The sequence below is a fragment of the Labeo rohita genome, chromosome 13 (assembly GCF_022985175.1).
Source record: "Labeo rohita strain BAU-BD-2019 chromosome 13, IGBB_LRoh.1.0, whole genome shotgun sequence".
NCBI lineage: Eukaryota > Metazoa > Chordata > Actinopteri > Cypriniformes > Cyprinidae > Labeo > Labeo rohita.
This window is the reverse complement of record NC_066881.1, coordinates 25,793,283-25,808,423: the sequence shown is the minus strand read 5'-3', so window position 1 is coordinate 25,808,423 and position 15,141 is coordinate 25,793,283. Positions and strand designations below refer to the sequence as shown.

Below are 15,141 nucleotides of genomic sequence, written 5' to 3'. Positions count from 1 at the left end.
CATTGTGTTTTGAGAACACGACCCGTGTGTGATATTTTCACCCATTGTTTAAAGTTTTTTGGAATGGGAGTAAAGGTCTGAATAGGAGGTTGTGGTCTTTGACTATCATTATTAAAGGAATAGCTCACTCAGAAATGAAAATTTGCTGAAAATCTACTCACCCTCAGGCCATTCAAGATGTACATGAGTTTGTTTCTTCATCAGAACAGATTTGAGGAAATATAGCATTACATCACTTGCTCATCAGTGGATCCTGGGTGCCGTCAGAATGAGAGTCCAAACAGCTGATTAAAAACATCACAATAATCCACAAGTAATCCACACAAATCCCTAATTAAGACATTTTTAACTTCAAACCGTAAATTCTAGAGTCCTTAATTAAAAAAGTCTATTACCTGTTGTCTTCCCAAATCAAAATCCACTGCTGAGGATCCGTTGGTCATCAAGTGATGTAATGCTGAATTTTTGAGGGAGTATGTTTTCAGCAGATTTTAATTTTCTCTAGATCCGGTCCTACACAAGTGGTCTTAACAAGACCACTTGTGTAGAAAGAAACAGGGTTTTTTGTGGTGGAAAAAACCCCGAAATGAATCATTCAGCCTACTCAACTAGTTGTGTGACTATTCTGACGTCTGTAATTTTATTTAGAGTTCAGAGTTAAAGGAGGAGTTCACTTCCAGAACAAAACTTGACAGATAATGTACTCACCCCGTTGTCATCCATGATGTTCATGTCGAATTCTCATTCATTTGCAACTACATGTCTACTAACTCTCAGAGCAGACTGTTAGGTTAGGTAGGTTTAGGGTTAGTAGAATAAGATGACATATACTTGCAAAGTTTAGAAGAGTGTTAGAAGATATTAAGCAGACATTCTACTAATACTCTAATGACTAGTTGACATGCACTGCAAAGTTACTTACTGTTAGTAGAATGTCTAAAGTGGACTATCAAAATAAAGTGTTACGCAGTTCATTATATGGAGAAAAATGCTGAAATGTTTTCCTCAAAAAACATAATTTCTTTACGACTGAAGAAAAAAAGACATGCACATCGTGCATGACAAGCGGGTGAGTAAATTATTTGTAAATTGTTGTTCTGGAAGTGGACTTTTCCTTTGAAGTTCCAGTAGGATTTGAAGAATCAATTGAAAAAAAAATATATATATGAAATGAAATGTACAAAAGCTTCATAACAATAGCTCTCCTGACACTTTTTTCTGCTTTTCTCAGGTGTACAGTTGTTTATTAAACAATATTTCCACTTGTCTGCAGGTGACACAGGAGATTTCGGACCCAAGCAGAGTGTTCAAACTCCTGGGATCAGACAGGTTAGAACCAGATCAAATCATTTCCGTCTCTCGCTTGCCTTACGTCATCACCTTTTTACTTCTATTTCTATTGTCTCCTGGAAACATTACTCTGTGTCTCCACTTCTTCCCAGAAACTCTGCATGTAGTCGTTTTACTTTTGCACATGCAGTGGACAGAAATAGAGACATGAGGAGGAAAAAAGCCAACTGGGAGAACACAGTGTCTCTACTGGGTTTGTTTCTATAGCGAGGGAAGCCCTGGGTCAGGTTTATGTGGGGGACCTGAGCTTTGTGTGACGTGCGGGGTTAAATTAGGACTGTCAGTTTAACACCCGAGGCTTATTGATAAGGTTTTGTTCTGCTGGGCCAGTTAGACTAGTCGTCTTTTATTCTTACCAAGGTGTTAAAAAACACACAATATAAAAACAGTAATATTGTGAAATATTATTTCAGTTTAAAATAACTTTGTAATTTATTGGTAATGGCAAAGCTGAATTTTCAGCAGCCATTATACTAGTCTTTAGTGTCACATGATCCTTCAGAAATCATTCTAATATGCCGAATTGGTGGTCAAAAAGTTTTTCTTATTATTACAGCTTAATATGTTTTTGTGGAAACCATGATATTTTTCTGGAGCTTACAAAAATTATTCAGCTCAATAACATTTATTTTAGTTTGCAGGACATGACATAAATAATGTACAAGGTCAACAAATGTACAAAAGTGTAGTCCAGGCTTTTAGGGTTGACATTAATTAAATACATTTTAAATGAATGAAAATAAAAATGCAATTAAAAAACAGACAAAATCCTTTAGGGTAGGAAAAGCAGGCACTTCTTGTATTCAGAAACATTTACTCTACCAGTCAAAAGTTTTTGAACAGGAAGATTTTTAATGTTGTTTGTTTGTTTGTTTGTTTTATAAAGAAGTCTCTTCTGTTCACAAAGCCTGCATTTATTTGATCCAAAGTACAGCAAAAGCAGTACATTTTTTTATATTTTTGCTATTTAAAATAACTGTTGTCTATTTGAATATATTTTAAAATGTAATTTATTCCTGTCATCAAAGCAAAATTTTCATCATCATTATTCCAGTCTACAGTGTCACATGATCCTTCAGAAATCATTCTAATATGCTGATTTGCAGTTCAGTAAACATTATTATTTTAAACATTAATATTTAACAGTTGAGTACAGTTTTTTGGATTCTTTGTTGAATAGGAAGATCCAAAGATCAGCATTTATCTGAAATAAAAAGCTTTTGTAACATTATACACTATACCATTCAACAGCTTGGAGTAAGTTTAATTTTTTTAAATAGAAATCAATCCAGTCAATCCAAAAATCAATACTTTTGTTTAGTAAAGATGCTTTAAATTGATCAGAAATTATGATAAAGACATTTATAATGCTACAAAAGATTTCTATTTCAGATAAATGCTGTTCTCCTGAACTTTCTGTTCATCAAAGAACCTGAAAAAATCTATTCAGCTGTTTTCAACATAATAATAAATGTTTTTTTGAGCAGCAAGTCATGTGACTGGAGTAATGATGCTAAAAATTCAGCTTTGAAATCACATGAATAAATTACATTTTAAAATATATTCAGATAGAAAACAGTTATTTTAAATAGTAAAAATATTTCAAAAATGTACTGCTTTTACTGTGCTTTAGATCAAACAAATGCAGGCTTCTTAAGCAGAAGAGACTTCTTTAAAAAACATTAAAAATCTTATTGTTAAAAAACTTTTGATTGGTGGTGTATGCAAATAAAACAAGCATTATATTGACACGACTTTTCTGCCAAGTTTTAATGTATATCCAGTGCTCAACAATGTGTTTTCTTTTGGTCAAAGAAACATATCTGTGTCACCATACATTGATGCCACATACACAATGGCCCTGCACCACCCCAAGACCCTCTTTAGCACACACTGTCTCTCTTTTTCACTCTTCCTCTGAGATCTCCATATTTTATTTACACTGGCAGTGCCAGGCTGGTGTCTCAGTGCTGTAATTTCATCTGTCGCCTTCTGCCGAGGACACGACCAGCCTCCCGCTTGCACCAACCTCACGCAGCCCCTCTGCGTTTGCATAGTCATTGGCTTTCTTCCATCCCTTTTTACACTCATCTCCTCTATATGGTACATGTTGATTCTGGTAAGTGTATTTGTGTGTTAAAATATGTGGGCATTTGTGCATTTTAGGGTTGTTGTTTTGGAGAGCCGGCCTACAGATAACCCTACCGCTCTCAGTAACCTCTACATCCTGGCTGGACATGAGAACAGTTATTAGCTCCGCCTCCTTCAGCCGTTCAGGCACGCTGCACCTGGAGCCGTTGCGGTACCCACGATGCATTCGTTTCGGAATGGAGCCGACGCTGGACAACCACAGCTGAGCTGATGAGCAGACTGTGTTTAGTGCTAAATCTCACTGCAGCCTTATTGCCATGCGCTGCCCAACGCCAGAAACACCCAGACATCTCGCCATTTCAGGCATTCAATATCAAACATCATGCAGTTCTACAGCAGCCAGTCAGATTTGTGCAAATCAAGCAAGCAATCGCCAGAACTGCAAGCCGTAGATGCGTTAAATACTTGTTTTTTTAAACCCTATTAAATGTAATCATTCTAAACATTTAAAAAACATTAAACCAACATTAAAGCTGCAAAGATAGAACATTGAGCAACATGCGTTGCTGCTCAAAAAGTGCCATATAAGGGAACGGTTTTATTAAACTTAACTAATATCTGAGGTTTTGTGTTAATGTGGATTTAAAATGTCAGGTTTTCATGCCGGCTAATGGGGAGGTTTATTTGGGAGAATGAGTGAGTGTTATTTATTCAGCTGAGGCATGTGAGTGAAGCATCTCGCCCTCATGTTACTGAGTGAATATTTTTTTCTGCTGCAGGTCATTTTCTCTTTATTTGATGTAGCTCTTTTTATTTTCTCCAGCTGAGTAATATTTTAAAGTTTCAGTTATCTCTTTTTAAAAGTAACTTTAATTCAATACTTGCACCATGTAAGCACTTTTGTACATGTTCTTTTTGTATTTAAAAATGACAAAACATGGGAGATGTGATGTTACTGTAATATCTCAAGTGTTTCCGTTGCTTTAGTTTTAATGTATGCAGCTTTTGTAATAAAAAGGCAGTTGTTAACACTTTGGGATGTTTGTGAAAGTCTTTTCAGATAAAAATACACAGAGAAATAGTTAAAATCTCTCAAAACCAACATATTTGGACATGCTCACAATTAAAAACAGTATATACAGTAGCAGTCAAAAGTTTTTAAGATTTTAAATGTTTTTTAAAGAAGTCTCTTCTGCTCACCAAGCCTGCATTTATTTGATCTGAAGTACAGCAAAAAGTACAATTTTGAAATATTTTTACTATAAACTTAAAACAACTTAAAATGACTTAAAATAGCTGCTGTCTATTTGAATATTATTTAAAATGTAATTTATTCCTGTGATTTCAAAGCTGATTTTTAGCATAATTACTCCTGTCACATGATCCTAAAGAAATCATTCTAATATTCTGATTTGCTGCTCAAAAATCATTATTATTATTCAGGTTTCTTTGATGAATAGAAAGTTCAGAAGAACAGCATTTATCTGAAATCGAAATCTTGGTCACACTGTGTTTTAAGGTCAGATTCTCACTATTAACAAACCATTAACAATGACTTTTGCTTCAAAAACTACTAACTTGCTTCTTAGTAGTTTGTAAGGTAGTTGTTAAGTTTAGATATTGGGTATGATTAGGGATGTACAGTATGGTCATGCAGAATATGTGCTTTATAAGCACTAATAAATAGCCAGTATGTTATGAACAGACATGCTAATAAGCAATTAGTTAATAGTAAAAATTGTTCCCTATATTAAAGTGTTACCAAAATCATTTGTAACATTATAAATATTTTTTTTTCATCACTTTTGGTCAATTTAAAGCATCTTTGCTAAAGAAAAGTGTTTTTCTGTAGTTTCTTTCCCCTAAAAAAATTATAGACTCCAAGCTTATGAAAGGTATAGTGTATAATGTTACATAAACATTTTTTTTTTCAGATAAATGCTGATCTTTGCATCTTTCTGTTCATCAAAGAATCCTGAAAAATATACTCAACTGTTTTAAAAATTGATGATAAAAAATAAAAAATGCTTTTTGAGCAGCAAATCAGTATATTAGAATGATTTCTGAAGGATCACGTGACACTGAAGACCGAAGTAATGATGCTAAAAAATGTAGCTTTGATCACAGAAATAAATATAAATATATATAAATAGAAAGCAGTATTTTAAATACTAAAAAATATTTAACAATATTACTGCTTTTTTGGATCAAATACAGGTTTGGTGAGCAGAAGAGAATTCTTTAAAAAACAACAATAAAATTCCGGTTCAAAAACTTTTGACTGTAGGGTTGTATTTTTGTTGTAGTTGTAATTACTAATTATTACAAGTACACAATATACAAGTTTGCAGTGTGCTGTGTGATCGACTAAGGGACTTGTTTGTTGTTCTCACACCTTATTTAATAAGAAAAATAACGTTCTCTTGCGGATACACGTGCGAGCAAGAGTGATTAACAGAAACTCCTGCGCGTGCACTTGTTACCTCACGGTCGCGCGCATTGTTGGGTGTGTATTTGTGTGTACAGGTGGAAAAAACTGCGTGACATTTGATTTATGTCATCGGATGCAGGGATTTACAGTCCCACTGCTCTGTTCTCGTAAAATGCTGATCTGAGGTCAGACCGCGCAAATTGTTTCGCGCCTTCAGCGTGTTGCTGTGCAGAATGAAGCGCGCCCGGAGTGGAGGCGGAGTCTCGACTCGGTTTCTACGGCGACGTGCAGCTTGTAAATAGCGTGTTTTCTTCTCCATGCGAACTCAAACACATTCTCACGGAGCGCGGACACAAGGCTGTATCTGTCCGTCAGATTCACTCAGTACAACACAGCTCCGGTTATTTGACAGATTTCGTCCTCAGGAAATTGCTATTTGTGTACGCTTTCATTTTATTTTATCACAAAGTAAACATTTGGATGAGACATTGGAAGGTAAGTTGTGTATTTAACTGTCTGTATATTATTAGTTAAGATGTATGTGTAGCATATTTTTGTTTTAGGCTATAATTTTCTTGATACTAAGGTACTAACAATAACCCGTACACAGTTTAGTACACTAGAGGAGTAGACTTGACTACAACGGACTTCACCACAGTAAAGTTAAGTTACATAACAATAATGCCTTTCTTTCAGCACAAGGAAGACTTCAGTTACCTCAGAATACATATTGTATACATTTTAAGAAATTAAGAAATATTTAATATTGCAATATGTGAACTTTTAGTGGCATAAAACAATTTCTAAATGTTGTTTTTAAGGTAAAAGGCCCATACATACATAAAATGTTTGGGGTTTTTTGCTAACTATTTTTCAGTGTCTTTGTTACATGTACTCACTATAGTAGTACTTCCTTTTGTAATTACACCTTAACATGGTTAAAATAAAATATATATTTTATCTTAAGCCCTGTATGTGTTTTTACAAGCCTCATATTGTCTCCAGGTTTTCACATTAGACAGTATTATAAGTGTTTTCTGCTGGTTTCACAGGGATGGAGAAGTATGAGAAGATCAGTAAAATCGGTGAAGGCTCTTACGGCGTCGTGTTCAAGTGCAGGAATAGAGACACCGGACAGATCGTTGCCATCAAGAAGTTTGTGGAGTCTGAGGACGATCCCATCATTAAGAAAATAGCGCTCAGGGAAATCCGCATGCTGAAGGTAAACACTCAGTCTGACCCTGCTGGAATAATCCCAGTTTAAAATGGTTTGTTGGTCTTAACTGGTGTGCCCAGATCCAAAACCAGCAAAGCAGTTTAATCTGGTTTAAGAGAAAGTCTTTTTGATTCGTGTTTTGTTACTGTAATCGTCTGTAGACTTGAAAAATAGTATAAGTAGTATTTTTGTCTCATTAGTGGGCGCGTGGCGACGGGATGTTTTAATAATCCGTGTCTGGAGCTCTTGTGTGATTTGCAAACTCTTTCCTTTGAGCTGAGAGCAAAGCAGTGGCCCTTTGAAGATCTGACATGTCAGCCAGCACTGGCTTACCAATTAATTTCACTCTGTTATGCATGAATGGATGAATGAATATTCTTGTTGTTTCCTTCCCCTCCCTTGAGGGATTTTTCAGGAGGTTACTGTACCACAGACTTGAGTCTATTTATTTGACTCTAGATATTTGATATTCTGAGATCATGTTCAAATATCTATTATTTTGTTTTAGTTTCAGTTTATTCTAAACTGTAAACTTCTGAAATCTTGCGGTTGAAGATGGTTTTAGGATTTATTTAATTAGAATAAATCTGGGGTGGATGCTGATCTGTTTCTGTTGGCAATATGGGGCATTGTGTTATTTTTGTATAGTTTATATACTATTATAATTATTGTTCATATTTTGATAAGCTTTATTTTTATATTTTAATTTTAGTAATTTGTTACATGATTTCTATTAATAAGTTATTACTCATTTTATTTTATATTATTAATATTTTTATTTTATTTTATTTTTAGTAATTTAGTACAACTAATTTATTTCAGTTTCCATCTAATAAATTCAGTTTATTTCATTTCCATCTAATAAAGTTTTTTCATGTAATATTTATGTTTTATATTTATTCCAGCTTTACTTTAATTATCAAAAATGTAAAAAAACAATTGCGAATGCTGAATCAAAAATACACATATAAAGTGAAGTCAAAAGTCTCAGACTGTATTGGAAATGTTGTTTTTTTTTTTTCATTTGAACCTGTAAATAAAGTTTTAGCAATTTGATAATGCAAAAAGAATAAGAAATATTTCTGATTTTGCAGTATTTGTGAAACTCCTCACCAAGCCTGCCTTTATTTGATCCAAAGTACAGCAAAAATAGTGAAATTTTGAAATATTTTTACTATTTAAAATAACTGTTTTCTATTTGAATATATTTTAAAATGTAATTTATTTCTGTGATTCAAAGCTGATTTTTAGCATCATTACTCCAGTCACATGATCCTTCAGAAATCATTTTAATGTTCTGATTTGCTGCTCAAAAAGCATGTATTATTATTATGTTTAAAACAGCTAAGCAGAATTTTGTCAGGTTTCTTCAATGAATAGAAAATTCAGAAGAACATTATTTATATGTAATAGAAATCTTTTGTGACATTCTAAATGTCTTTATCATCACTTTTAATTAATTTAGCATCCTTACTAAATAAAAGCATTAAAAAAATTATACTGACTCCAAGTTTTTGAATGGTATAGTGTATAATGTTACAAAAGTTTTTTACTTCAGATAAATGCTGATCTTTGGATTTTTCTATTAATTAAAGAATCCTGGGAAAAAAATTAACTGTTTTAAATATTGATAATAATAATAATAAATGTTTCTAAAACAGCAAAACAAAATATAAAAATGATTTCTGAAGGACAAAAGTAATGATGCTGAAAATTCAGCCTTTTTCACAGGAATAAATTACATTTTAAAATATTTTCAAATAGAAAACAGTTATTTTAAATAGTAAAAATATTTGACTGTTTTTGCTGTACTTTGGATCGAAGTTACTTACTTAAAAAAACATAAAAAAACTTTTGACTGGCAGTGTATAAATCCTAATTTGTTCATTACGTTGTGTGTGTTTAGCAACTGAAACATCCAAACCTGGTGAATCTGATTGAGGTGTTTAGAAGAAAGAGAAAACTGCACCTGGTGTTTGAGTACTGTGACCACACCGTCCTAAATGAGCTGGACAGATACCCAAGAGGGTGAGAACGAACACACACACATGCAGACACACCTATAAAACAGCTCTGTGTTTCTCACACTAACATGCATATTGTGTTTTTGTTGCTATGACGCTCAGCATGTCTTTGGTGGAATGTTTACAGCAGGATGCATTTGTCCTCTGTGGTGCACTTGAGGGAGACGCTGTTAAACATTTAACAACATTTAACTCTTTATGTGTCCTCCTCTTGATTTACAAGTCAAGAATCAACAGAGCTCGCACAATAGAGCACTCATACATGCACATACACACTATATCATCAGAACCTATAGAGTTAGTCTAGAGTTTGAGACAGACAGAGGGAGCAAAGAATGAATGGCTGAAGTAGAAAACGAGGTTTGTGTTCCTGTAACTGCATTGTAATGCTTTTGTGTGTCTGTGTTCACTCAGTGTTCCAGAACACATGGTTAAAAGCATCATCTGGCAAACACTTCAGGCTGTGAACTTCTGCCATAAACAAAATGTAAGAATTTTTTAATTATTGCTGCTCTCTCCCACTGTATTATCTTCTTAACGGGATCATTTTCTTAGATGTAATGCCTCTGCCCAGAATATATATATATAGTTTTTATTTTTATATTTTCCATTTTAACTTTAAAGGGTTTTTTTTGTTGTGTGTTTTTATTTTTTTAGTAGTTTAGTAGTTTTTTTTAATTTTAGTTTTAGCTTGTTATTTTAGCACAAGTCAGACTAAATTAAAATGACAAATGTAATGGAATTTTAGAAAGATTTTTAGTTTTTATTACTGTTATTATTTTTCAGTCTTTCATGTCTACTTTATTTCAAGTATCAAAATAATTTTTTTATGGTTTTAGTTTCAGTTTTAGTTGACTATAATAACCCTGATAAAGAAATGTTTTATTTTTTTTTCTAAATTAAATAATTGTCACTGTACCAAAGTAATTATTACAATATATTTACATTCTGTAAATTTGATAAAAACATTGTTAAAAAACATTTTAGAATTTTTAATTTTTCAATTTTTTCATGGATTTCTGTGGCACTCCTTATTTAAATTAAGTGATTTTTTTATGTAATTTAGTTTTATTCTATTTTTGGTTTTATTTTGCTTTGCTTTGTTTTATTTTGTTTAGTTTTTTTTATTTGTTTTATTTGTATTGTTTTGTTTTATTTTACTTTATTTTGTTTTATTTTGCTTTGCTTTGTTTTATTTTACTTGATTTTGTTTTTTTGTCTCGTCTTGTCTTGCTTTGTTTTATTTAGTTTTTTATTTTACTTTGTTTTAATTTTTTGCTTTGTTTTATTTTACTTTATTTTGGTTTGTTTTATTTCGCTTTGTTTTATGTTGTTTTGTTTTGTTTTATTTTTGGATTTTGTTTTGTTCTGTTTTAAAGCCTAGAAATAAATGTAACAGCTAATTTCCAAATGTCTGGATCCCACCTATTTTAGTACATCCTCAACATCATTTGCTTTTACCAGTGTACAGTATATGATAACAATAGTGATGATACAATAATACAATTGATTACCAGAGAGGCAGAATCCGGATCAGCATCTCCATAATCAAATCCGGAATCTATTTTAGTAATAACTGTTTCTGCAATTTAATTTTTGTAAACCATCTTAATACTGTCATTAGATCAGATGTTTTAGGAGACTCTCAGAGTGATTCAAAAATGTGTGTTTTTAGTGTATCCACAGAGACGTGAAGCCTGAAAATATTCTCATCACCAAACATCAAGTCATCAAACTCTGCGACTTTGGCTTTGCCAGGATCCTCAGTGCGTGTACACATATAATCCATACACACAAACCACACACTCCCTACCTCCAACTTTCCATTTATCTAACAGCTCGCTTTTTTCCAGCGGGTCCGTGTGATTATTACACGGATTATGTAGCGACGCGGTGGTACAGAGCTCCAGAACTGCTAGTAGGAGACACGCAGTACGGCCCACCAGTGGACGTCTGGGCAGTAGGGTGTGTGTTCGCAGAGCTGCTCTCTGGTGCTCCTTTATGGCCGGGCAAATCCGATGTAGACCAGCTGTATCTCATCAGGAAAACTCTGGGTAAGAAACACACATAACTCCAGCTGTTCATATGATATGTGAATGAATGCATGTAATAAGTAGTGTTTGTTTGTTCATAGGTGAGTTGATTCCTCGACACCAGCAGGTGTTCAGCACTAACCAGTTCTTCAGTGGAGTTTGTGTCCCTGAACCACAAGAGATGGTGAGATTATCATTACGTTTTGATACTATATTCTGCATAAGATCTAGAAAGTAAACCAGTTCACAGTCAATATGTGTCTAATCTACAGGAGCCTCTTGAACTGAAGTATCCAAATCTCTCGTACCAAGCGCTGAGCCTCATGAAGGTCAGTTAAACACATACGCCATTCATACAGATGGCCACTGACACTCAGAACCAGTACCAGACGTCTGTCTGTCTGTCTGTCTGTCTGTCTTAGGGTTGTCTGCGGATGGACCCGGCTGAGAGGTTGTCCTGTGAGCACTTACTGGAACTGCCATACTTTGACAGTCTGAGGGAAGAGAGCGAGAGTGTGACACGTGAACTGGACCGCAAGAGACGCACACGCCAGCCACGCAAACACCTGCCACCTGGGGTCTGTTGCTTTGACTACAACACTCACACTTTGGGATGGGCCTTGTGACCTTTATTATAAAGAAGTCTTTTATTCTCATCAAGGCTGCATTTAATTGATCAAAAATACTAAAAAACTATAATATTGTGGAATATTATTGCAATTTAAAATACCGGTTTGAAAGTAGACATTTTTTTGCATACACTACAGGAATTTATTCCTGTGATCAAAACTGAATTTTCAGCATCATTACTCCAGTCTTCAGGGACACATGATCCTTCAGAAATCATTCAAATATGCTAATTTATTATCAATGTTGGAAACGGTTATGCTGCTTAATGTTTTTTTGGAACCTGTGATACCTGTGATATTTTTAGGATTCTTTAATAAATAAAAAAAAAAAAAAAGAGTAGCATTTATTTAAAAAAGAATAACAATGTAAGTCTTTACTATCACTTTTTATTAATTTAACACATACTTGATAAATAAAAATATTGATTTCTTTCAAAAGAAAGAAAGAAAAAAAAAGACTAACCCCAACATTTTGAACAGTAGTGTATGCAAAAAAATTCTATTTTAAATAAATGCTGTTCTTTTTAACTTTTTAACTCCTTTAAAAATCCTGAAAAACGTATCACAGGTTCCAAAAAAAATATTAAGCAGCACAACAGTTTCCAACATTGATAATAAATCAGCATATTAGAATGATTTCTGAAGGATCATATGACATTTAAGACTGAAGTAATGATGCTGAAAATTCAGCTTTGTATCACAGGTATAAATTATATTTTATAATATATTAAAACAGAAAACAGTCATTTTAAATTGCAATAATATTTCACAATATTACTGTTTTTTTAATAAATGCAGCCTTGATGATCATAAAAAGCTTCTTTAAAAACATTAAAACTCTTACCGATCCCAAACTTTTGAAAGGTAGTGTGTTTATTTATTTATTTATTTAGAAAAGATGTTTTAAAATATATTATTTTAAAAATATATATATGTACGTCTAAAAATACATTTGTTTCATTTTAAAAAATACTTTTATTAATCAAAAGTGACATTTGTAATGTTACAAAAGATTTCAAGTTCTTTTGAACTTTCTAGTCATTAAAGTAAAAAAAAAAACGTATCATGGTTTTCACAAAAATATGAAGCAACACAACTATTGATAATAATAATAATAATAATAAATGTTTCTTGAGCACCAAATGAGCATATTAGAATGATTTCTGAAGTATCGTGACACTAAAGACTAGAGTAATGATGCTGAAATTTAGTTTTACCTTCACAGAATTAAACTTTAAAAATATATTCAAACAAAAAATATTTAAGTTGTTTTTACTGTATTTTTTATTAAAAATGCAGCCTGGGTGAGCATAAAAAGGCTTCTTTCAAAGACATTAAACACTTACCAGCCCTAAGCTTTTGTAACAGAATATTTATGTTTATTTATTTATTTTCAGGTATAAACATAACTATATTTTTAAATAAAAAAATTTAAATACACCAAATTACTTTGTTGGTCATACTGCCCTTCCCTACTATTACCCATAAAAACTCCCATTTATATTAATATTTTAACTCCCTGTTCTCTGTCTGTGTAGTATCTGCCTCAGTTGGCCAGCAGTACTGTCTTCCCAGCCGTGGAGAACAGAAAATACTACAACAACCTGCGCAAATTCAACTATCATCTACCCAACATATGATGGACGTCAACTCATCAGGAACCCGAGAACCGACCAACCACCTCCCAGCTGGTGTGTGAGTGTGTGTGTGTGTGTGTGAGAGAGAGAGAGATAGACAAAGGGCTCTGCTCTGCCTATAGAACAATGATGTCACACTGCCAAAGCAAAGACTCACAGAGGCATTTCTGTCATATGTAAAAAGACAACAGCAATAATAATAGCGTTAAAACTGAATGCTGTGCTGTGCTTCATAGTTTGATTAGAGACTAATATCAGTGCTGTAGAAGAGTTTGCTCTGTGGGACCGATTTAATTTTTTTGTACCTTTATTAGATGCAGATATTTTTCTTTACTATAAATCCTAATGATGCTTCATGTTTGTTTGAAGTGTGTATATACTGTATGACTAAAATCATTTCTAGAGACGTAACCAGACCCAGACAGAATCAACAAACTTTCTTCAGATTCTCTGTAGATAAAAGACTGTGGAATTTTTAAAAATTAGAATTGTGAGTTGCTGAAAGCACAATCAAATTAGCCAAAATATTTAATAACAATAGGTTTGGGGATGTGTAGGACTTGTTTGAATTGTACAGAAATCTGTGGCATTTTTTGTGTGGGTCTGGACATAACCCTGTATTTTCTTAATAGGAAACCCCAGGTATTAGGACTTATATGGCTTAATATAACATAAATGATGTCTCTTACTTATGTAGTAGAAAACCCATGAAAGATTTACGTTATTTAAAACATCCACATTGTTTTATACACATTTTGGACTATAGGGGACACAATTAGTCAAGTCAAGTCAAGCTTTATTGTCATTCTGCTACATGTGTGGACATATAGTGGAACGAGATGTCGTGTCTCACAGGACCACGGTGCTACATACTAGTTAAGCATAATATAAACATACAACAGTACACTAACTATTTAGGTCACATCAAATGGTTACACTCGGTGTGGTGCTGGCACTAACTATTGCTGTTTTTACCACAACACAACTCAGAAAATAAAATATTGATACGATGACCACAGCTATTGAAAGAGAGATTTTTCCCCACAAGGAGTCTAATCCTCCCGGGTATCGAGTGAAATCCACGCTGAGAAACTCCTTCAGTGGCTGCGCCATCGTGACAAGTGTCGGCATGTTTACATCCTGCCAGGATGGCATCTAGCGTGTCTTGTCTCTGCCGTTTGTAAGCTCTTTCAGCAGCTGTGGTCTAAAAAGCCACAAAGGCATCAGGGCTAAAGTGGAAGAACAAAGGCACAGGTCTTTAACAAGTTTTATTCATCCACAGGCATCTTCTCATTCTTTTCTCCTCTTCTTATCACTAGGAAAGCAGTGAAGACTTAAATCACTTCTCTTGTTGACCTCCGACTTAAAATTACAAGCAAAAGCTGCACAATGTGGCATCGTATCAGCATTTTATTTTCCAGGTTGTGGTAAAAATAGCATCAGGTAGCGCCAGTAGCTTACAGAGTGCAACCATTTCACGTCATCTAAATAATGGCACCCTCCATAGTCCAAAATATGTATAAAACGATGTGGATTTTTTAAATAACGTAAATCTTTCATGGGTTTTCTACTACATATTTCAGTAAGAGACATATTTTATAAAGCTTAATACACTGGGTTCCCTTTAACATTTATTACCCCATTGTGGACATAATGATCGTTTTGTTGCCTTTATGACGGGTGCTAATAATTGAGCCACTGACTTGCACCAAATGCCAAATTGAAGAGAC

General features: G+C 33.6%; 2 protein-coding genes across 6 annotated transcripts in view; both read left to right on the top strand.

Annotated features, from left to right (window-relative positions):
• The window catches only part of map4k5 (mitogen-activated protein kinase kinase kinase kinase 5), a 40,576-nt gene extending 36,104 nt beyond the window's left edge, over positions 1–4,472 (top strand). For all 5 annotated transcript variants that reach the window (XM_051125930.1, XM_051125932.1, XM_051125931.1 and 2 more), the window contains 2 exons: positions 1,274–1,329; positions 3,517–4,472. In XM_051125930.1, the coding sequence (XP_050981887.1) occupies positions 1,274–1,329; positions 3,517–3,604 (144 nt within the window). In that variant the 3' untranslated portion in view covers positions 3,605–4,472. The remainder of the gene's footprint in view (positions 1–1,273; positions 1,330–3,516) is intronic.
• Positions 4,473–5,918: 1,446 nt separating this feature from the next.
• cdkl1 (cyclin-dependent kinase-like 1 (CDC2-related kinase)) lies at positions 5,919–15,048 on the top strand. The gene is made up of 10 exons (XM_051125940.1): positions 5,919–6,367; positions 6,925–7,094; positions 8,995–9,116; positions 9,527–9,599; positions 10,788–10,878; positions 10,966–11,166; positions 11,247–11,329; positions 11,418–11,474; positions 11,568–11,723; positions 13,313–15,048. Exons 1-10 carry the CDS (start codon positions 6,190–6,192, stop codon positions 13,412–13,414), a joined length of 1,233 nt encoding a protein of 410 aa, XP_050981897.1. The 5' UTR covers positions 5,919–6,189; the 3' UTR covers positions 13,415–15,048.
• Positions 15,049–15,141: the final 93 nt, after the last annotated feature.